This window comes from Schistocerca americana, chromosome 1, assembly GCF_021461395.2.
Source record: "Schistocerca americana isolate TAMUIC-IGC-003095 chromosome 1, iqSchAmer2.1, whole genome shotgun sequence".
In the NCBI taxonomy this organism is placed as follows: domain Eukaryota; kingdom Metazoa; phylum Arthropoda; class Insecta; order Orthoptera; family Acrididae; genus Schistocerca; species Schistocerca americana.
In genome coordinates, this window is record NC_060119.1 from 978232418 (window position 1) to 978257772 (window position 25355).

Below are 25355 nucleotides of genomic sequence, written 5' to 3' on the forward strand. Positions count from 1 at the left end.
TTATATCCTCTCTACTTCGACCATCATCAGTTATTTTGCTGCCCAAATAGCAAAACTCCTTTACTACTTTAAGTGTTTCATTTCCTAATCAAATACCCTCAGCATCACCCAACTTAATTCGACTACATTCCATTATCCTCGTTTTGCTTTTGTTGATTTTCATCTTATATCCTCCTTTCAAGACACTATCCATTCCGTTCAACTGCTCTTCCAAGTCCTTTGCTGTCTCTGATAGAATTACAATGTCATCGGCGAACCTCAAAGTTTTTATTTCTTCTCCACGGATTTTAATACCTACTCCGAATTTTTCTTTTGTTTCCTTTACTGCTTGCTCAATATATAGATTGAATAACATCGGGGAGAGGCTACAACCCTGTCTCACTCCCTTCCCAACCACTGCTTCCCTTTCGTGTCCCTCGACTCTTATAACTGCCATGCGGACCTTATATCCAAACAATTTTTCCAGCTCTAATTGATTGAAAAGATTAAGTTGATGTGAGGCTGGTAGCAAAGCTGCGGTAGGAGACGCCGAGCAGCACTGGACGCTGGGGGGCGAGGAAAAAAGCAGTCCCCGCGTCAGAGGCTGGCGGAATACAAATGGCGGGCAGGCGCCAGTGGCAGCGCCGGCGCCGCAATTAATAACCGGACGACTTGTGGCGGCGCGGAAGACGCGCGGCGGCTAAGCCCGCTTCGCGACCTCGTGATGCCGCGGCCGCTGTTTACGTGGGTTTTTCTTCCATTTGCAGGCGGCCCGGAGGTCAGACGTTATCACTGGATGCAAACGAGAGAGCTACCCGCCGCGACCGCGAACGAGAGAGATACGCGGCCGGCGTGTGGCGGGGGGTAAGGCGGGCGAGAGGAGCCGCGGCGGGTGCCGTAAACAGCTATTTTACTGGCCGGCCGGTGCAGCGCAGTCTCCAGTCTGGTGCACGGAGGAGAGCCTGCAGTCGAGCAGCGGCTTCCAGCGCAGCTCGGTCCGGTGGGCAGCGAAGAGTGCCGCGAGGTTTGGCGGTGCCAGCGGGCTGGCCGGTGTGGTGGTGCGCGGGCAGAAGTTTCGTAGCAGACGGGAGTGGCGCCAAACGCTGTCGTTATCTCGCGTACGAATACCCGGGGGAGCGCAGGCGGTCGTAAGAAGAGGCGCATTCCAGAGCGGCAGGCGAGGCGTAGGCGCCACTCGGCGCGTGGGCGCCCGTCCCGATAAATCTCCATCTCGATTGCCGCCGGATTCCACGGCGCCTCCGCGAGGACACCGTCCCCGCCCCGCGCGCAGGAATTCCCGTCCCCGGCCGCCTCCGTTTTTCTCCTCCCGGTGCGGCCGTTCTCGTTCGTAATCTCGGCCGCCTCTTCGTGTTTGTGGTCCTCCTCCTCCTCCTCCTCCTCCAGCGGCCGGACAGACCCCGCCATTCAGCCGGGACACGCGCGCCATGTCGCGTGACTCATCGGTACGGAGCCCCCGCGGATACGGAGCCCTGCCGCAGCGGCGCCGGTGAAACGAGTCGGTGGCGCCGCTCCGGCGTCGACGCGCCGCGAGGGCCGCTAATTACCCGCTCAGCTGCCGGAGGACGGATCGGCGCGCAGTTCTCCGTCTCCGGTCGTCGCGCGTAGCGGTGTCACTCCCTGGTGAGGACGCTCAGTGACACACACACACACACTCACGTACACTCGCCCGAGGGGACTTTCCGGCGGCGCGGTAGGGGGAGGTGCGAGTGAATCCGACGAACCGTATAAAGTTGCACCGCGACGCCCGGCGCGACACTCGGCGCGGCGTCACCGGCCTACGCGAACGCGCCCGTCCGACAAGTGCCCGTCCGCAAGTGGTCTGTGGCGAAAAGGGCGTGGGAACCGCGAGGACGTCACCGCAGGACTCTGCCCCGAAGGTGCGTCGTCGTCGTCGCCGCCGCAGCAGAGAGAGGGACGCGCAGCGGGCGGAGAGGGAGGAAGCGGCAGTCGGTCACCTGACCCAGAAAGCGCGGCCCGGCGGCAGTGCGATGCTGGGGACCGCCACGGTCATGTCGACGTTCCTGTACACGCTGCTCGGCCTCACGGTGGGCTCGTCGCTGCACTGCGCCGTGCGGCGCGAGATCTCGCCCTGCTCGTGCCGGCAGCGCGACGGCTCGCTGCAGGTCGCCTGCGAGCGCATGGCGTCGTTCGCGCAGGTGCGGGACGCCGTCGCCGGCAAGTTCGCGGCCGAGCAGCGCGTCACGCTGCGCATCGCCTACTCCAGCCTGCCCGACCTGGGACAGCACAGGTTCGACGAGCTGGGCTTCACCGTCACCAGCCTCAAGCTCAACCACGACAACCTCAGGTGGGTTCGCAGCACCCGCTAAGCCTCAGTTACCCATCGGAGTCAGTGTCAACCTTAACAAATGAAACTGTACGAAATGTCCATCCCGTCTTTCACTTACTAAATTTCCGAGTTTGTAAAGAACTGACTTATTGTCAAATGTATATTAAATAAGTTTTTTTATTGAAAAAAGCTTCTTATGCCTAGACCGCGGTTTTCAGTATACCATTACAGCACGATTACTGGTTTCGCTAGTTCTCTACAACCACTTCAGATCGTTCACACCGTGAAAAAGTGGTGAACATTCATTGATTGTAGTCGTACAATGAAATGCATTCGTATTGTGGACAGACCCACAATCGTATGTAGCTAGAAACTTCATCTTGAACGAGCCAGGTTGTAAACCGTACTTTCGCAAGACGAGTTTAATAAAAAAAGAAAATTCCCATTTGCATTAGTTCAAATGTTCAAATGTGTGTGAAATCTTATGCGACTTAAATGATAAGGTCATCAGTCCCTAAGCATACGCACTACTTAACCTAAATTATCCTAAGGACGAACACACACACCCATGCCCGAGGGAGGACTCGAACCTCCGCCGGGACGAGCCGCACAGTTCATGACTGCAGCGCCTAAGACCGCTCGGCAAATCCCGCGCGGCAGATGCATTAGTAAAAAACAAAATGCATCACTTCCCCCTCATTTGCAATTGTACAGCAGGTATCATAGTCAGAACAGCATATGCAACGGTACAAGATTGTCAGATGTTACTTCTGACGTGTCTTGCCAGACACGGAGGACTTGTGGCATTTTACTTTTAATCAACTTGTGTTCGTTTTATACAGATGACTAATTTAGGTGCCGCGCTGGATAACTCCTTTGCAAGCCAGGCTAACAATTCGTGTACCGTTGCATGTACTGTTCTCACTACAATATCTGCTATACAAATGGTTCAAATGGCTCTGAGCACTATGGGACTTAACATCTGAGGACATCAGTCCCCTAGAACTTAGAACTACTTAAACCTAACTAACCTAGGGACATCACACACACCCATGCCCGAGGCAGGATTCGATCCTGCGACCGTAGCGGTCGCGCGGTTCCAGACTGAAGCGCCTAGAACCGCTCAGCCACACCGGCCGGCTTATCTGCTATACAATTGCAAATCACGGGCACGTGATGCAAGTTTCACTAATGCAAGTGACTATTTTCTCTCTTTGTTAACACAATCTTGCGAGACTATGTTTTACAATCTGGCTCGCTCATGATCAAGTTTTTAACTGTATAGTCATGTTGGTCCACAATACAGATGCATTTCATTGCATGACTACAATCAGTGATTATGTTTTCCAATGCATGTTCACCGCTTTTTACGATTTGAACGATCTGAAGATGTTTGTTGAAAACAACCGAAACTAGTCAACGCCCTGAAATTGTACACTGAAAACTGCGGTCTAGACATAAAAAGATTTTTCCAATAATTTTTTTTTTCGTTTGATAAATTATATTAAGACCGCCGTCTCCTCCCTGACTCTATCAGGCTTCACTATTGTCAAATGGAAACATGCGACCTAATGACAGCTTACTACATAAGGGTCACTTAGTTACTGCAAACATTCACATTATCGGTTTCAGCATAATACTGCGATCATCGGATGTAATAATCTACAAAACAGTTTTGTTATAATGTGTCATGCATGAAACTAGAGTTTATATATCATGGCGAAACTGCTTACGGATTAATTACCACGCCTGATAATGACAGTATTGTACTGAAAACTGTAATATGAATATCTGAAGTAATTAGGCGATATTGACCTAATAAATATTTTACAAATTTCCGAGGCGGTTTGAGGATTTTTCCGATATTTTAGTATCGTGGACCTGTGATCTCCGGTGGCTCTTTGGAAAGTGATTGCATTTCGGGTGATTTTTTTTACCTCCATTTGTCTTCGTACCTGTATTGCACTGAAAATTGTGCAAATAACGACTTTATATACAGGGTGTATTGTTTGGAAACAAACCTGTTTCATTGACTCACGGAACGTGCGGTTGATAACAGCAATGCCCACTTCATTCTTCATCCTCAAACTTTATTATTCTGTTGGTGTTAGCTGCACGTTAATGGTGATGCACACCAGTATGGATGGATTTACCGATCAAGAATTGGCCAGTGTGCACCTAATGTATGAATGGCTTCACTGAATACAATAGAAAAGTGGGACAACGACGCTATGTTGATTTGTTACCACAGCGACAGGAACCACTTCACAGCACTTTTGCATCTGTACATACGTGTCTACTGATCCTTCCATGTTAGCTTTGGTTGATTACGTATTACAGGCTTAATCACTCTACTGAAGGCATTTTCAGGGGAACAAAGAAGACTGCGGTAACAAACCGAAAAGATCCTAATTACACCGTTATTCCGTAAAGAGTCGCCGAAACCCATGGGTTCCTTATACCAGTACATTCAGAAAATGTCCCTGAAAAATCTCCGGCATTTTGTCAGTGCAGCTCGAATTCGACCTGCAGAAATTCTGTGAATCTCATGGATGCAAGCATTTAAACATGACATAATACGCCACTACAAAGACAACAGTGAGCAATGTGTTAAATCGATTATAGCGAAAAGACAGAGAAATGAACTTTTTTTTTCATTTGCATTAATCTTCACTGTCGTCCTTAAAACATTCAAAAATGGCTCTGAGCAGTATGCGACTTAGCTCCTGAGGTCATCAGTCGCCTAGAACTTAGAACTAATTAAACCTAACTAACCTAAGGACATCACACACATCCATGCCCGAGGCAGGATTCGAACCTGCGACCGTAGCGGTCACGCGGTTCCAGACTGAAGCGCCTTTAACCGCACGGCCACACCGGCCGGCTTAAAACATTCAGTGACATTCCTAATTCAAGAGATAGCATAGTGTTGACCTCCTTAGCGTGTACAGCTTTTCAAGTGATTTGTTATATCCTTAATTTTTTCCCTTCTTGGTCTCATATCGTCTTCTTCTTGGAAGTATAGAAATCAAATCGCCTGTAAATTAGTGCATTCATTTCAGCTTGTATCTGGTGACAAAACACTAAGCATTCTCTTTCAGACCTACAGTAGTAACATTGTAGAGATATAAACGACCATATAGTCACGTTGTTGGATGGCCCATGTACCAGTACTGCTCCAGCGTAAGGGATCCATATCTGATTTGAATAATAGGGGGTATAGAGCATTTACAAAGAAAGGGGTGCCAAGCTTGCATGACTGGCGAGAGAGTGTAAAATAAATGTCGAAATCTTAAGTGGTAGACAATCGAAGAAACCTACTTAGAATACTTCGAAAACTGTCTTTCCGGGCCAGGAAGTACTCATATTCTTCAGCCCCCGAATTATCTATCCCACAGACGTCATAAAAATAAAATTAGATTAGTAACAGCTCGTGCAAAGAGGTACAATCAGCCATTTCAGCGAACACTAGATCCCTCAGAACATATAGCAGTACAGTCACCTTGTACTTTCCTTTAATACATTTCGATCAAACACTTCTGCCGTTGCTCAAACTATTTAATAGTTCTTCAGCTCTAATTCCTTTTTAAAAATGTTTTTCAATAACTTTGTCCAAATGATTCTTTATCTATATTACACCTGTAAATATTTCACTTATTACGAATGTTTTGAAAAAAGAAAAAAAACTATCACTGTGTTTAATAGAGTAATCTCCTAAGACACTTTTTTAAACATCAATTATGAATAGCGATTACGCTCTGCTGCTATTTTGTAACAGACTCAACATTATTCAGGTACTTCGCTGCAACACCACTATGCCCTTTTAACTATATACATGATGCACTTTAAGTGTAGCTCATAAATTTTAATTATGATTGTAAGCTAAGAGACTAACCGAGAATCTCGTTAGTAGCCTTCCTGTGTCATTCATTCACTGTTACGGAAACATCACATGGATCGAGATAAGAAGCATACGGTTGGATGTAACTTCAGTGCATGCAGTGCGGATTGGATAGGACTGTTTGGGGGAGGAGACCAAACAGCGAAGTCATCGGTTTCACCGGGTTAGGGAAGGATGCGGAAGGAAGTCGACCGTGCCCTTTGAAAGGAACCATCCCAGCATTTGCCTGAAGCGATTTAGGGAAATCACGGAAAACCTAAATCAGATTGGCCGGACACCGGATTGAACCGTCGTCTCTCTGAATGCGAGCCCAGTGTTCTAACCACTGCGCCACCTCGCTCGGTGTGCATGAAGTAACTGATTACAAGCAGGAAGAAGTATATATACTCAAACATTTTGCGGTCTCTTTCTGGAAGTCTAATGAACAATGTGGGTGCTTTTTGAACATACTTTAAGATTAATAAAGTTTGATTTTTTTTCCTAAAGCAATATTTTGAACTTCAAGACGGCATTCAGAAGGAAGTAAGATGGCAAAAATGAGTATGGTTTATTCCAACAACAGACCGGCGTCAATATCATTGTTGCACTGCTTCTGAGATGGAATGATTGTTTTAAGTTTGTCAAGATATTTACTTGGCACTATGGTAAATAAAGGAAGTCCCAGGAGGAATGGTCAGTATTCAGGGTTATGACAGGAACGATGATTCCAAGGAAAATAGTGTAGTAAATATGGGCTTTACAATGCGTACCTTATGAGCACTTATTCACCTTCACTGCTGTGAAACATATCTCTTCCACTGAACAAGTGCTCATGGTTCTTACGGTATGCACTTTAGAGTCCATGTTTACAAGACTTTTTTGCTTCGAATGATCATTCCTGTCGTATCCATGAATATTTATCACTCCTGGAACGCCCTGTATTAGTTGACGCTATCAGTTACGTTGCCACCATCCTATAATCTTGTTCCCTGCTGCAACCATTTTCTCCGTAGAAGTAACCTACATGCGTCCCCTGCATAACGCATTCCGGGACATTAAATATACACTGTAAAATATATAGCAAAACGTAAAAGGTCTTAGCACGAAAAAGGAAAGGCTTTTTTTTTTCAAGTACCCATTTCTGTTACAACAGGTAGCAGACATATTCGCCTAGGAATGTATGGTAGCTATCTTTTCTGGCTGAATCATTGGTTGCTTAGATTAATAGATTGTTCTAAACTCATATTCGGGAGAAAAATGGTTCATATACCTGTTTGGCCAACCGGAATTAGAGTTTTCGTAATTTCTCTAAATCGCTGAAGGTAAATATCGGGATGGCTCCTTTGAAAAGGACACGACCGATTTACCCGAGTTTGTACTTCGTCTTTGATGACCCTACCCTTCTATTTTGAGTAGTGAGCGTGCCAGGTTCAGAATATTCCTTAGAGCAATTTGCGCCCACTGTTGGCAGCCTTCTTTGTCCATTGCTTTGCCACACGCAGTATCTGCAAGACGCGACTTCGCGAGAGAGAGTCCAATGCCAAAATATATGGATGCTTCATTTGCGAGAGTACTTAAGTCGTTACAATCTACCGTGTGATGTTTACAGCTGTTTACCGTAAACGATTCTCAGCCTCTCGCTCGTAACGGAAGTGGTGCCAGGCAAACGGCAAAATTTGGCAACGCACGTTCAGTAAGCGCAAACGGTGTGATAAATGAGCGCAGTTGACATATGCCTGACAGTCGCTTATCCAATTACTTACCATTAATGTGATTCTGCAACAGTTTGGGGAAAACTGTGCATTCGATGCCCTGTTTGATCATGAGACGCTACCTACTACGTTTCACCAGAAATTCCGATGTACGACGAGCAGAATTCGAAGAGCAATATTGTGTCACCGTGGACTAGCGATCCAAGCCAGAAAAAGTTGAATTGTTTTAGTCTGTTTTAGTGGTCTATCACTATTTTGTATCGCTAAAGCTAGTAAAATAATCGCGACATTCTGTTATGAAATATCTATGAGACAATCATTAGTGTAACAGAGTAAATATTCTAAATAAAAAGGGGTTCTGAGAACGTTACAAAGACGGATATGATCTTTAACGAAAACAAAAGGAATGTTTAAACGCAAGCTCAGATATCTGGGTATATGGGGGGCTAATCAAGAAATCTACTTTATTCAGCTGATAATGAAACTTCATGTATCCTGTGCTTCGTGGTGCATGTACTGCACAACATAGGAGCAGAAGTCTGCCTAAAACAAGTTTGATACAGATTTTTACGTCAGGAATAGTGGCCCAGAAACATTGAGATAACATTTAATTTTTTTAGTAACGCAAGTTATTACTGGGTAAGAACAGCCACATCTATTCATTAATGTATCAGATATTTTTATCACGTTTAACAAAATAAACAAAGAAGAAGAACGAATAAATTACAAGTAACTGAATCAGAGGTAACGCAAATTTCTACCCTGGATTAACTTCGTTCTTTGTACCCTAAGCAACAAGATAATAGCTGTTTGTTCATCAGCTGTCCACGTATTCAAAAGGACACGTAAAGCTGTTGTGAAACGAGATTTTGTCGGTTTGTTGATTCCTGTTTACTAGTGATCCACTTTCTTGTTGACAACGAAGTTCCCTATCAGCTAAAAGAATACTGGTTTTTTCGAGATGACTTGCTTCACTGGATATCTCGTCACAGAATATCACTGAAACTACGTTACTGTGACACTGAAGACTCCGTTACGTGATTACAAAGACGGTATGTGCACAGTAAACTCAGTGGCTGTTTGCCTACACAAATTATTTTTCGAGAAGCAGGATTCATAGCAATCCTCCGACAGTGAACATTCTGTATGATAATGAACAGAAGTTAACAGGGAGGTGCCACAGCGGGTTGTAGCAACCGACAGAAATTTTCTAAAAAAATATTTTTATATGATCATAGACTTCATTAGCAGCGAAGCATTGACTTTTTAACTGGAAAAAAGAAGCCGGGCCGGTGTTATTGATTTCCAAGTTTTCACCTGATTAATATAATGTCGAAAACATACTTTATGATGGTGGACCGCATTCGGAACTCATTGGAATATTGTCTTCTCACTGCATCTTTCCAATCTCTAAAAATCTGATACTCGCATGCCATATTACTCATACTCTGAGTCTCATCTCATATCTTTGGAGCGACGAAAGCTTAACATAAACTAGGCCGAGTGAAGCACGTTGCAACAAATTTTGCCAATAACGATTGATGCAAAAGTTCCGTACATGAATCTCGGCAGGTAGTGAGTTCCACCTTCATTTTAAGAGAACAAAAATGAGTAAAGGTAAGCACAGCGGCGTGCTTCTGTTCCTTGTTTGTGGTTACAGCACGCCTCAGCGGATAGTAGCCAAAAAGTCGGTTGCTAAAATATTACTTTCAGCTGAATACATAGTGTATCAAAGTAAACCCGCAATTTCAATTGCTTCGACACAGTAAATAGAAATGACTGAGCGAGTGGTCTCCAGTTTTCGGATTATGATAATAAGAACATTCTTTTCCGGATATATGCAACGCATTTCTTCAGCTAAAGAGGTATATTATTTTGATACATAACAAATTACACAAATTAAAAAAAAAACACACACACACACATGTTTTTCGTGTAGTAATCTACTTATAAACAGATTGTTTGTTTATGAATAGTTACGTCATGAAACTTTCATTTTTCAGTCGAATATGAAAGAGTTGGGGAGATTGCCCGATTGAAGCTTTGAGACAGTGGGTAACAATTGCGTTGACTCCAAACACTAAGGTTTTTGGCTCGCGTCCTAGTCAAACACACGACTTCAAACGCTTCTTGCGAATTTTTGTCTTCCAACGTTTAGTCGTTTCCACTTTACAAAGCGGGAACTGGTAATATTTTTCAGACTCCTTCAGAAGCACCAACAATGGAGAGATTAAACACACTACGTACTTCGAAAAATAGCAGCAATATGAAACTTTCATTCTTTCAGGGGAATAAACGCTGTGCGGCTGAGCTGATCGACACCTTTTACGTAAAGGATGGTCTCATCATCTGAGACGGTTGACCATTTTATCTTAATTTTTACAGGACTTGTCATTGTATTCCAGCAATGGTACAATTTTATTTCTCCTTTTTTTAGCCAACTGTTAGAGCGAAAGCACTTACTTCAGGCAATGAATTGCACGGATAAAAGAAAGATAGAAAATCAGATACATCTCTTAAATTCAACGTCAACAAGAGGAAGAGCTCTTACTCTCCTTCCTCTTTCTTTCCGTGCAACGTGGCTTAGTAATCAATGAACTAGTCTCGTATTGAGAAGATCAGAGTTCTTTTCTCCGCTCAATTAGCTCAGTTCAGTTCTTTGGTGGTCACTCGCAGTCATTTAACGTGCCAGCTGACAGTATTAGCAAAAAGTCGACTGTCGATTGTTCTCCAATTCTTCTCCAGTTCTGTATTAGTACTGCGCAAAATGTCGCAGTTTACAGTGCATGGAAGTGTGGTTACTTCGAGTCCAGCGTTGATCGGTCACAACGTCAGTCATGCCACATAAATATTTTGGAGTAAAACTGTAGAGCCCGACCATATTGACTCAGTTGTTGGTAAACAAATGGCAGGCTAATATTCATTGGCAGGATAATGTGAAACTGCAGTTGACTGCCAAAATACCTGTACCGCCCAGGCACCAATACTGCTCCTGTGTAAGGGACGCTTGTCAGGTCGGAATGCAGGAGACATCGAGCGTTTGCGAAGAAGGGCGGTGCCAAGGGTCAGAAGAATGTGTGATCTGAGAGAGACTGTAAAAGGAATGTCGAAATCTGACCTGGCAAACACTCGAAGAAAGAAGCTGAACATTACGCGAGAATCTGTTTATAACATAACACTTCAAAAACTATCTTTCGGTACAGGAAGTATGAATACTCTTCAGGCACTTATCTATCCCGTGGATGTTGTAAAATTAAAATTAGACAAGCTGTCGTTCTTCTCACACTCCATCCGTGAATCAAAAGGGAAGAAACATTAATTAATCTTCTGCCAGTTGCTTCACAGTGATTCGTCGAGTATAAATGTTTATGTAGATACTCTTCCCTGTTAAAACTCGCTGAACTGTTTTGTAAGTTAGTATGTGGAGGCTATTGTACGTTTAGGCAACCAGCTACCTAGGAAATTTTCTATACTCAGCGTTTTCTAAAAATGAAATACAGGGTGAGCACAAAGTCTTACCCTGATTATGAAAATTTCTAACAGAATAACCGTTTGACATAATAAGTTACATTTGATGCCGTTACATAGGTTAGTGTTACTAGATGTTGTGACCGATAGATGGCGCTAGTGCTCCACAACACCGACGCGGTCTGTTTGGTCACGTTAGTTGCTGGCGAAATGGTGTCGAAGCAGGAGAAAGGGCAATGTGTGCTTTGGTTTGACGAAACGAAATCGACATCAGTGTTCAGCGTAAATTTCTGGCTTCTCAATTTCGGGCTTCTCAGGGACGCAGCCCTCCTTACGTTAAATCAATAAAGCGATGGTATGCAAGGTTTAACGAAACAGCCAGCGTTGAAGATCTTCCTCGAAGTGCCAGGCCTCGTGTGAGTGATACAACTGTTGATCATGTTGGGCAATCGTTTGAACGGAGTCCATCTAAATCACTTGTCAAGCATCATGTGAACTTCAAATACGGCAAGCAAGTGTGGTGAAGATTCTTCATGAAAGGCATAGGTTGCATGCTTACAAAGTGCAAATCGTGTAGGCCTTGCAACCGAATGATTTACTGACAAGAGCTGAATTTACAACTGAGATTCTAAACAGGATTGATGGCGCTAACGATTACTTAAATCGTGTATGTTTCACCGATGAGTCCACCTTTCATGTCAGTGGAATGGGTTTCAGGGTCTCCACATGCTACTGTACAGTTACAGCGAGACAGCGAAAAATTGGTTACTTTGAGTCCAGCGTTGATCGGTCACAACGTCAGTCATGCCACATAAATATTTTGGAGTAAAACAAGGTTTTTGGACCGTTTTTCTTCGCGGAAAAATCCATTACAGCTAACATTTACTTAAACGTTTTGCAACATTTCATTGGCCCACAGTTAGAAGAATGTCAACCATGGATGTTTTCCAACAATATGGAGCCGCCCCCCCTCCCCCCACGGGGCTTTTATAGTGTGTGATTTCCTGGATGAAACATTTCCGGATCGGTGGACTGGAAGGAACGGTCCAACACCATGGCCACCCCGCTCTCCAGACATTACGCCCCTTGACATTTTTTTATGGGGCTACATCAAGGACAGATTCTTCGTTACACCAGTTGCTGACGTCGACGAACTGAAGGCTTGGATACAAGCTGCTGTAGGTACCTGGCGCGAACTGGAATACCGCCTCGACATTCTCCGAGCTACCAAGGGAGCACACTTTGAGGTTTACTAACGAAAGTGGTCTTATAAAAACTAGTAATACTAACCTATGTAACGGCATACAATGTAAATTATTATGTCAAACGGTTATTCTGTAATAAAGTGTTATAGTCAAGGCAAGACTTTGCGCTCACCCTGTATTTCAATTTTGTCAGAGGATGTAAAGTTTTTTGCTGGAGCTTGTGTAAATCACTCAATAAATCCGCTCAAATACTTTGATCACATTTTCATGAAGTGCCTCTCCAGTTGTTAATGCAATCTTTATTTTAGCCCACGACCAGTTTCAGCTGTTATATTTAAGTTATTTATATTCTGTGGATTAGAAACTGCAAATATAGCAGAAAGCTGAAACATGCATTTATGGATTTAAGGAGACCGAATACATAAGGTCATCAGTCTTTTGTTATTTATAAACCCCCCCCCCCCCCCCCCCCTCCCAAGGACCGACTGAGTCGACCCCACCCGTCACGGTCTAAATTCTCTTTGCAAGTGTGAGGAAGTTTTCTTCTCAGGCGTGAATTGGGTACTAGCCTGGTATTCACTAAGTGGGTTGTGGTTGGAAACCACCCTAAAAACCACATACAGGCTAGCCGGCACTCCGACCATCGTCGTTAATCCTCCGGGGGTCTTCTTCAAGCCACGGACGAAGGTGCTTTAATGTGTAAGGCTATCCGGCCGGGTAGCTGCTCTTAAAGCTAAATTATGCCAGTACTTTAGATGTATGAAAATGTACAATCCTTATAATCATGACATATCCAGTTTGTCTGTGACATCATCTGGCATCAATTTTAAATCTGCTAGATTTTTACTCTCATCACATTTGACGTTATCTCACCACAGCACAATGTAAGCTGTATTTTTTTTCTTTTTTCTGTACCTGCACCGTACATGTGCGGCCTCAGTGCCTATTTTGTTATGTCACAAACTGCAATGAAGTAATATCTCTCTGTTCAAGCCATTCTGCAGGACGGCAAGTTTGTTTACGTGGCCATTCTCTACAGCAAGCACAGTAATATCTGTTTTCTTACAGACTGTATTTTATTTCTCCCAGACGCCTTTCGTTTTCTGTACTTTAAGGTATCTTCAGTGGGATCTAAATTCATACAGTATTGTTTTGATATATATTATTTGTAGATTATAAAACAGTTAATGTCTCGTTTTTTATGTAAATAAGTGGTTACTTACAGTTCTTCGCGTTTTTGGTTGACATCTGCGTTTCCTCTCATCTGGTCACAAGCTGGAGGTCACACTACAACTTCATTTTCACAACATAAGCACGTTTTTACGTTCCGAAATCTTTTCTAAACTTTTCATATTGTTTGTCCTTATCTACAACTAATGACAGAAGTCTAATACCGTACCACAACAAAATTTCGGAACATAAAAACATGCATATGTTTCGCAAACGAAGTTGTAGTGCGACCTCTAGCAAGTGCCCAAATGAGAGGACACCCAGATGCCAACCAAAAACGAGAAGAACTGTAAGTATCACTTATTTACATAAAAAGCGAGAGGTGAACTGTTTTATAATCTACAAATAACACATAACAAAACAAAACTGCATCATTCTAGATCCCACTGAAGATGTCTTAAAGTAAAAAAGGCGAAACCCGTCTGGGAGAAATAAAATATAGTGTAGCAACAAAAGGTGGCTTTTACTTACAAAAAAATTCTCGAGGATGTTTTGAAGGAGAGAAAAGTGTGTGCAAAGTTTGTCCCGCACACCTTGACTCCCGAACAGAAACAACTACGAGTGGAAGTCCGCCGCGACTTGATTGAAATGCAAAATAAAGAACATATTAGCAACTGAAGCAGCTGTTGATTAATTCAGTACACAGCTGTGAAGCTGGAGCGCTCTCCAAACACAGAGAAACTACTGCTCCAAATGCGCGTTGTCACTGTCAGTGCTGCTTCCACCGTCGGAGGTTCGAGTCCTCCCTCGGGCATGGGTGTGTGTGTTGTCCATAGCGTAAGTTAGTTTACGTTGGATTAAATAGTGGTTAGGCTTAGGGACCGATGACCTCAGAAGTTTGGTCCCTATAAGACCTTACCACAAATCTCCAATTTTTTTTTTCTCCGAAGACAAACAAATGCACAGTGAAGAGTTTCGAGACAAACAAAACCATCCGTCTCTAATTTCCTCATTGTCGACGTTAAACGCCAACCATCCTTCTTCCTTTATAACAACGTCGGAATTGAAAGAAATTTATCGTCACGTGTAGGCACTCTCAAGAAACTCGGTCGTTCAAGCCACAGAGAGGTTCTCGACATAGGTCTGTCGCACAGTAGAATCTCATGAGTTGGTATTGAAGTATGTGAGACAATATGCACCGATAAGCCCCTGTGAATTAGCCGGTATACTGCACACGTCGAAGGATACAGATAGGCGAGTATTTGAAGAGTACCAATTACCCCTCCATGATAAACGCTGCGAGTAATGAGCTCAAACGATTCTGAACCTAGGTTTCAGTTCTGTCAGTGGATTATATCATAACGCATAATTGAGACTGGCGGTTGTCGCCTGAGCAGTTACAACGCGCTTTAAGTTGTTGCTGAGAGATCACAGTTGCTCATGTCAATAAAAAAGCTAAACATTCATTTCCAATAGTTAGCGCCTTATTTCCAAGTACTCAACTTAATATCTGTGTGATTTTGATCCGAACGATTCGGGTATCCCTGTATTCATGTAGTCAGTAGTGTTTTCACTGTCAAACCTTTGGAAGAAATAATAGAGAGTTATGAGTTGTGTCTGCGACGTACATTATTTCCCCGACTTCAACAACATTGCCGGCCGGGGTAGCCGAGCGGTTCTAGGCGCTACAGTCTGGAACCGCGCGACCGCTTCGGTCGCAGGTTCGAATCCTGCCTCGGCCATGGATGTGTGTGACGTCCTAAGGTTAGTTAGGTTTAAGTAGTTCTAAGCTCTAGGGGACTGATGACCTCAGAAGTTAAGTCCCATAGTGCTCAGAGCCATTTGAACCATTCAACAACATTACACAAATGAAAACCGAACTCCCACCACAACGGGACAGTGCAATGGTTCCATTCAAAAGTAATCACCACAAGCGTTAAGGTAAATATCTCGCTGGCAGACAAAACCGCACACACTCCTGCTCTTCTTCGTCCCATTGAAACCGACATTCACGCAAGTCTTTCTTCAGCTCGCCAAAGACGTGAAAATCTCACGGTGAAAGATCCGGGATGTGCGGAGGATGTTGCAATGTTTCTCAACCAAATCGCTGAAGCGCAGCCTTCGCCCTACGGTCAGTGTGGGGGCGAGCATTATCATGCAACATGATGTTCCGTCTGACAGCATTCCTGGACGTTTTGACTTTACAGCGCATCGCAGTCTCTGCAAAGTGCCTTCATAGCGCTGCTCATTGATTGTGGTTCCAGGATCAACGAACTCGACGAGCAGAAGGCCCCTGTAATCGAAGAAGGGAGTCGTCATGGCCTTACAGGAACGTGTGCGAACGGCTGTGAATTTCTTTGGCGGGGCAGATGTGCGATGTTTACACTGTTAGCTTTGCCGTTTGTCCTCGGGCTGTCGAAATGCTGGCGGACGGAATCATTCTTTTGCGCGATAACGCCCACCCCCACAACGCCAATCGGACGAAGGATTTTGTTGGGAAACACTGCAACATCCTCCGTACATCCCGGATCTTTCACCGCGTGATTTTCGCTGCCTTCGCAACCTGAAAAAAGACATGCGGGGACGTCGGTTTCAGTTGGACAAGGAAGTGCAAGAATGGGTGCGGTTGTGGATCCATCGGCGGCCGACCGACGTCTACGAAACAGGAATTTACCGTCTCGCCTCCGAGTGGAATAAATGTTTTAACGCGTGTGGTGATTACTTTTGAATGGAATCATTACATGGTCCTGTTGCGGTGGATGTTCGGTTTTCATTTGACTGTCCCTCATACTACACTGGTGCAAAAAAAGAGAGAATAATTCGTTGGGTATTCGATCTGCACTATTTTTAAACTTCAATTGTGAAATACTAATTCGTAATTCCCCGGTAAAGAAAAACGAGTACAGAAACAGTCTGTTCAAAAATCATCTAAACTAACCGGGAATTGTCATCCAGATTTGAAGGCATAATAGATAATCGATACACATCACGGCAAAAAACTACTGTAACAGCTCCTGGGTACTGTTTTATTGTGAAACTGTACATAATGAAAGTACTAGTTTTCCCAAATGTCTCGGTTTCATATAATGGACTTCCATCAGTAGGATATTGTTCATTAGTCTTGGTCCCTTATGAGGTTGGACTAATAGGAGAGATAGAGAAGAGCGGTACGTTTCGTCTCGGGGTCGTTTAATTGGCGCAAGAGCGTTGCGAAGACGAACATAAAAGTATTTTGGGTATGGCGCCGCGCCATATTGTAAAACAACTCTCACTGAATAAATCCGACGCAGGAGGAGGAGATCAGAGTTTAGCGTCCCGTCGACAGCAACATCATTAGAGACGGAGCAGAAACTCGAAGTATGGAAGGATGGGGAAGGAAATCGGCCGTGCCCTTTTCAAATGAACCATCCCGGCATTTCCCTGGAGCGATTTAGAGAAATCACGGAAAATGTAAATCTGGATGACCAGACGGGGATTTGAATCATCGTCCTCCAGAATGCGAGTTCAGTGTACTAACCACTGCGTCACTTCTCTCCGTGAATACAAATAAAACTGACGCTTCAGGCCTGGTTTTAATAGATTCCCTCTGTGTCCAGTTGACAGTATGACGCGGCACCAGACTCAGAAAACTTTTGTGTTAACTATCTCTGGTCGTAGAATCTACGCACTTTCGTCACGGAGATACTCAATAAACTCCAGTGGCAGAGAAGCGCTGTTCAACACGGAGAGCCTCACAGCTGAAATTACGAGGGCATACGTTGCACGAAGAGAGGAGGCAACATATTACTTCATCGCACCTACACAGTCCGTCCAAAAAGTTTCGAGACTGGTTTTATTCCTGGCGCGTAAGCGACGTCAGACCAGTAACTACAATGGTAGTTTTTACTAAGAACTGCAACAATGAGTGTGCATTCGACCAGTCCATTGTTAAGTGGTGGACGTGCGGCCGTTGTGTGTCGACGTTGTTGGCTCACAAATCGCGAGGAAGCAACATCTTTCTGTTCAAGAAATTCTCCAACATTTTTGGAAGAAGAGAAAAGTGTATGTAACGTTTGTGCTACACACCTTGACTCCCGTACAAAGACAACGACGCCTGCAGCTACTTGTTTGAAATTCAAAACGCCGACAATACTTTTCTGGAAAAAATCATCACGGGTGACGAGACTTGGTGTTACTCATACGAAGCTACCACAAAACGACAAAGTGCAGACATTCAAGTCAATGTGAAGCGCGAGTTGAAACGAAGCAGTATAACTTCCCTCTTAACTTTTCTCTATTGTTATTTATCCAGTCTCGAAACTTTCTGAAATGACTGAGTACTTCTCATGGAATGACAGCAGCGAGAAAATCAGGGAAATTAGAGCAGATAAGAAAGATTACCTACAGTCACTGCTGCCACACGTGATTCGTGAATGTAACGGGGAAGGAGGGAAAAGTTAGCGGCACCAGAGGTACCCTCAACGACACATCGTAATGTGGCTTGCGGAGTATAGAGGTAGGCGTAGATGTACATGGTTCCTTTGAGACGGACGTACTCGATTTCCTGCCGCGTCTTTTCAAACTCGATGTTTTGCACCGTCAGTAATGACCTCGATGTCGACGGGACGTTACACCCTCACCATCCTTCCTGCTTTCGGTTTCTTCTGACACTTTCCGACTAGCCTTTCCTTCCAGCTGTTGTGCAGCCTTTTCGGAGGAGAGGAGCTACACGTGGACACTGTGTGTGCGCCTGCGCGGCCAGCAGCCACTGCGCGCTGGGGGCCGCAGCCTCTTTGCGGCGGCGCCTCCGCCGCGATAACCCGCCGCTCGCCGGCCCTCGGCCCCCGACACGCTGCTCGCTGTCCGCTCCGATAGCGCGAATCGGGTTTGCAGCGGCTGACCCTGCGCCGGCTACGGGCCTCTAGCCGGCGCTACGCGGCAAGCGACCCAGCCTAGCCTGCTTCGAGTACCCATCTCCCAATCCGACCCTCTCTGCTCCTCTCTCTCTGTAACTGAACAGTGAAGCAACTACCTTGCTGTAAGCAGCGACTTTTACTATCAACTGCCTGTGTAAACGCTAGAATATTATCTTACCACGCTAGTAACAAACATGCCTCTGAGCTACCATTATTTTTCAATTAAGCCACTGCGTCTTTAATACCCAAAAATAAGAATACACTACTGGCCATTAAAATTGCTGTACCAAGAAGACATTAAAACTGCTACACCAAGAAGAAATGCAGATGATAAACGGGTATTCATCGGACAAATATATTATACTAGAACTGACATGTGATTACATTTTCACGCAATTTGCGTGCATAGATCCTGAGAAATCAGTACCCAGAACAACCACCTCTGGCATAATAACGGCCTTGATACGCCTGGTCATTGAGTCAAACAGAGCTTGCATGGCGTTTACAGGTACAGCTGCCCATGCAGCTTCAACACAATACCACAGTTCATCAAGAGTAGTGACTGGCGTATTGTGACGAGCCAGTTGCTCGGCCACCATTGACCAGACGTTTTCAATTGGTGAGAGATCTGGAGAATGTGCTGGCCAGGGCAGCAGTCCAACATTTTCTGTATCCAGAAAGCCCGTACAGGACCTGCAACATGCGGTCGTGCATTATCCTCATCAAATGTAGGGTTTCGCAGGGATCGAATGAAGGGTAGAGCCACAGGTCGTAACACATCTGAAATGTAACGTCCACTGTTCAAAGTGCCGTCAATACGAACAAAGGTGACCGAGACGTGTAACCAATGGCACTCCATACCATCACGCCTTGTGATACGCCAGTATGGCGATGACGAATACACGCTTCCAATGTGCGTTCACCGCGATGTCGCCAAACACGGACGCGACCATCATGATGCTGTAAACAGAACCTGGATTCATCCGAAAAAATGACGTTTTGCCATTCGTGCACCCAGGTTCGTCGTTGAGTACACCATCGCAGGCGCTCCTGTCTGTGATGCAGCGTCAAGAGTAACCGCAGCCGTGGTCTCCGAGCTGATAGTTCATGCTGCTGCAAACGTCGTCGAACTGTTCGTGCAGATGCTTGTTGTGTTGCAAACGTCCCCATCTCTTGACTCAGGTATCGAGATAATGCCATGCGGATAAGATGCCTGTCATCTCGACTGCTAGTGATACGAGGCCGTTTGGATCCAGCACGGCGTTCCGTGTTATCTTCCTGAACCCACGATTCCATATTCTGCTAACAGTCATTGGATCTCGACCAACGCGAGCAGCAATGTCGCGATACGATAAACCGCAATCGCGATAGGCTGCAATCCGACCTTTATCAAAGTCGGAAACGTGATGGTACGCATTTCTCCTCGTTACACGAGGCATCACAACAACGTTTCACCAGGTAACGCCGGTCAACTGCTGTTTGTGTATGAGGAATCGGTTGGAAACTTTCCTCATCTCAGCACGTTGTAGGTGTCTCCAACCTTGTGTGAATGCCCTGAAAAGCTAATCATTTGCATATCACAGCATCTTCTTCCTGTCGGTTAAATTTCTCGTCTGTAGCACGTCATCTTCGTGGTGTAGCAATTTTAATGGCCAGTACTGTATATTGCACCAAAAGCACAAACATGGCTATAACCACTTCCGCATACTCTACATGCATTGCTCGTGCGAGTTGCGGAAACTGAAATAATGTATGAACTCCAGTAATTACTAAACAAGCATCGCGCTAATATGCGAAATGGAGAGATGATTCAGACCTGTGTCGGATCAACGCGGAGGGTTAACGACTGTTGATGTAAAAAATTATCTGTAAACTGCTCCAGTCGGGTTTATATTTATTTTACTAAGCCTTCCAATAGTCATACCGTCATCTTAAGGTATATTTAGGCATTTTTACGTAGCTGAATTTGTTTGTGACATAGACGTGTAAAAATCACAAAAGTCTATCTTCGCAGATATTTGTTTTGTTCAATGGCAGGCTTAGTCGTAATGATCACCTTCAGATAGCTCTATATCCTTGAAGTTAGCAAAAAAGGCAAATGAAATATATAGCCACGCTTAGCATCGTCACACGGTATAACACAATAGAAAAATATGGTTAACTGTTGTGGTTTTTCGTACTGTCAAACAATGGATTGCTGTTATCTTCTAAGTGACCATTTCACCCCTCATAACATTTGTTGTCTATTTGGGAGACAGCAGCGTGGCACGGAAGTAAAGTATAGTCTTACACTCTTCGAGAAACGTTAGTGTCATTTACAGTACTGAAAGAATTTTTGCAGTTTTCTATATGTATTTGAAAGCTGTACTTTTTGCATATTGAATTTATATATTGCGGAAATCAAGAAACTAATAATAATAATCCTATATGTTTGTCTAACGCAAATGACCAGCTGTAGGTTGGCCAAAATGTCTGTTCCAGAAAGGGTGGGCAGAATAAGACTGACCAAGTAAATATTTATAAGTCTGACAAGAAAAAAGTTAATGCAATTAACGAACAATTGAACTGCGCTATACAGAATGTGTTGATAATGAGCCACTGCTGACGTCATTGCTGCCCTGTGCACGATTTATCAAACTGAAAGACACGTCTAACATCTCTGACAGACAGATAATAGCAACAGCTTTTTCAATGCTCTGCTGTAGCTCTTCCCGTGTTGGGAACTATTTCATTACATACCTACATGTGAAAGCCCGCATCTCGTGGTCGTGCGGTAGCGTTCTCGCTTCCCACGCCCGGGTTCCCGGGTTCGATTCCCGGCGGGGTCAGAGATTTTCTCTGCCTCGTGATGGCTGGGTGTTGTGTGCTGTCCTTAGGTTAGTTAGGTTTAAGTAGTTCTAAGTTCTAGGGGACTTATGACCACAGCAGTTGAGTCCCATAGTGCTCAGAGCCATTTTTTGAACCTACATGTGAAAAGCACACGCACACACACACACACACACACACACACACACACACACACAGAGAGAGAGGGAGAGAGAGAGAGAGATCAGGCAATCTTCGAGGCCAGCCGCTTTTACTGCCTTTTTAGACTCTCCTCTCCTTACCGATAACTGGTGTATCCATGCCAGTGTTAAGTTGAGTGTGTTCCCCGTTACTCCATCTTTCTGACGATATCCATACATTTTACATCGTTGACACGAAATGATGAAAACACCTTTTTGCGAAATTTTATTTGACTACCACGCACTGAGTGAGTGGCGCAGTGGTTAGTACACTGGACTCGCATTCGGGAGGACGATGGTTCAGGTCCGCGCCCGACCATTTAGATTTAGGTTTTCCGTGATTTCCTTAAATCGCTCTAGGTGGATGTTGAGATTGTTCCTTTGAAAGAGCACGGCCGATTTTCTTCCCCATCCTGGAAAAAATCCGAACTTGTGCTCCTCTTAATGACCACGTATTCGACGGGACGTTAAACCCTGATCTTCCTTCTTTCTTTTTGACCATCTTGTCGTTAGACACATGTCTTACAATAAACGCTTCTACTTCCTCACACTGAATTTACACAACCCTAAACGTTCAACGAAGTGACAAAAGTCCTGGGATAGAGACTTGCAGACATACAGATGGCGGTGGCATCGCGTACACAAGGTATAAAAGATCAGTGATTGGTGGAGCTGTCATTTGATTCATGTGACAAGTTTCCGACGTGATTATGGCCGCACCGACGTGAATTAACAGACTTTGAAAGCGGAGTGATAGTTAGAGCTAGACTCATGGTACGTTCAATTTCGGAAATCGTCACGGAATTCAATATTCCGAGCTTTACGGCGTTGAGAGTGTGGCGAGAATATAAAATTTCAGGCATTCCCTCTCATTATCGACAACGCAGTGGCCGTTGGCCTTCACCCAACGGCCGAGAGCAGCGGCGTTTGCGTAGAGTTGTAAGTGCTAACAGACAAGCAACACTGCATGAAATAACGGCAAAAATCAGTGTCGGACGTACGTCGAACGTATCCGTTAGGACAGCACGGCGAAATTTGCCGTTAACAAGATATGGAAGCAGACGACCGACGCGAATGCCTTTGCTAACTGCACATATCCTGTGCGCCTCTCCTGGGGTTGCGGCCATATCGGTTGGACCTTAGACGACTGGAAAACGATGGCCTGATGAGTCCCGATTTCAGTTGACATGAGCTGACGGCAGGGTTCGGGTGTGGTGGAAACCCCACGAAGGCATTGACCTAAGTTGTCGACAAGGCACTGTGCAAGCTGGTGGTGGCTCCATACTGATGTGGGCTGTGTTTACAGGGAATAGACTGGATCCACCGGTTCAGCAGAAACGATCATTGACTAGAAATTGTTTGTTAGTCTACTTGGAGATAATTTGCAGCCATTCATGGACTTTATGTTCCCAAACATGTCACTCGGCCACAATTGTTCGCAACAGGGTTGAAGAACATTCTGGATAATTCGAGCGAGTGGTTTGGTGAGACGCATTGCACGACATGAATCCTAGGGAACATTTATGGGACATAATCGAGATGTCAGTCGTGCACAAATTCCTGCACTGGCAATACTTTCACAATGAAGGACGGCTGTAGAGGCAACATGGCTCAAAATTTCTGCAGGGTATTTTCAATGACTTGTTGAGTCTATGCCTCGTTGAGTTACTGGACTACGCCGGGCAAAAGGAGGTCCGACACAGTATCAGAAGCTATCCCATGGTTTTTGTCAGCTCAGTATATGTGCAGACTGAAGTGACAAATGAGAATTTTTACCAAGGCCGGGATTCGAATCTAGGTCTCTTGCTCATGAGGCAGATGTGCTAACCACTACGCCACCCTGGCACAGTGGCTTTGCACAACTGCCTCTCTTGGGATCGTCACCGTGTCGGTTGGACCCTAGGCGACTGGAAAATCGTGGCCTGGTCAGGTGAGTCCCATTTAGAGTTGGCAAGAGCTGATGGTAGGTTTAGACTGTGGGCAGATCCATAAAGCCATGGACCCAAGCAGTCAACAAGACACTGTGCAAGATGGTGTTGGCTTCGTAATGGTGTTGGCTGTGTTTACATGGAATGGACTGGGCCCTCTGGCCCAACCTAACCGATCACTAGCTGAAAATGGTTATGTTCAGCTACCTGAAGAACATTTGCAGCCATTCATGGACTTCATGTTCCCAAACAACAATGTCAAGTTGACGCCTACAAGTGTTCGCGATTGGTTTGAAGTGCATTCTGGACAATTCGAGAGAAAGATTTGACCACCCAGATCACCCGACGTGAATCCCATTGAACACTTATGGAACATAATCGAGGCGTTAGTTCGCGCACGACATTCTGCACCGGCAACACTTTCACAATTATGGACGGCTATAGAGGCAGCATGGCTCAATATTTCTGCAGGGGACGTCCAACGACTTGTTGAGTCCATGCCACTTCAAGCTGCTGCACTATTCCTGGAAAAAGGAGGTCCGACATGATAGTAGGAGATATCGCGTTAATTTTTTCCTCTTAGCGTATTTCGGTAGCTATTATCTCTGAAGATACTAGAATATTTACTATAATATTTTCACGGATCTCCTATTTCCTTGCTATGCTTACGTGGACACTTCTCTGATCGTTGCCGTTGTCACTAGACGTCATCTGCTGTCAAACAAGCTATATGATGCCCTTCACATATTTACAAAGGTAGTCGCCGAAGGCTCTGTACAGACTCTGCGGACCGCTACCGTCGCAGGTTCGAATCCTGACTCGGGCATGGGTGTGTGTGTTGTCCTGAGCGTAAGTTAGGTTAAGTAGTGCGTAAGCTTAGGGACTGATGGCCTCAGTAGTTTGGTCCCACAAGACCTTACCACAAATTTTACAGACACTGCGTAGAGTCGGAAATCACAATTGCTAGAACTGAAATGTTTAGAATGAGGCTGAAAAAATATTGATGTAATAAGTAGCAAAAATGTTTCTACAATTAAATTTCCAAAATAATTTTGCACGTCCACTCTGGGATCAGAGCCTTTTAGAATTTGAAGCTCGTTGCGCTTTGTAAAAATTGCTAGACCTAAGAGTGAGACCTTGGACCTGACATTTAAAGAATAGGAATGCAGAGGTACCCCGAAGATTTGGCTGAGAGCGTCGTTTGTAGACTACGCGGACCGAATCTGAAATTCCAGGAGTCGGATAACGGTTCCGGATTGCTGGCACGCTCCACGCAGTGAAAGGTACTTCTCAGGCCGCAAGGCGCTTCTTGATTCACACCGGGCCTCGTCCGCAGACAGAGACTACAACACAAACACTGTTGGCCTTGGAGAGCATCTTGACTGTCCTGGCTTATCCTTCTATCACGTGACGCATACTCATTTAGCAGCTGATGGTTGCTCGCATCGTTCTCTTGACACAGAACGTCCACGCGTAGACATATGTACGGAGCAACAATTAGGGTAGTTGCGTCAGCACGAGTCTCCTGATAAACTGATAAGCGCTAAAGAGTAACTGTGCTTCACGCTGTCTCAAGCAAGGATGCAGTATATGGGATGTTTCAGTAAGAATATACTATTACAAAGTATTATGTCGTCAAAACTATCGATCGCTGTGCTACGGCTCGGTTATTGGAGGAACGAATACATTGTCTACCTTATATTCATTGCCGTTAGATGTCGGTTGTCTTCTGTTTGCTTGGCTACTGTCACGTGCTACAAAATGGCTACTCCGCAGCAGAAATCATTTCGTGCTCTCGAGTTTGC

At 44.9% G+C, this 25355-nt stretch overlaps 1 protein-coding gene across 1 annotated transcript in view; it reads left to right on the top strand.

Moving 5' to 3' along the window:
• Positions 1-901: 901 nt before the first annotated feature.
• LOC124615812 (leucine-rich repeat and death domain-containing protein 1) overlaps positions 902-25355 on the top strand; it is a 218238-nt gene continuing 193784 nt past the window's right edge. The window contains exon 1 of the mRNA XM_047143956.1: positions 902-2305. Coding sequence (XP_046999912.1) covers positions 1989-2305 — 317 coding nt within the window. The 5' untranslated portion in view covers positions 902-1988. The remainder of the gene's footprint in view (positions 2306-25355) is intronic.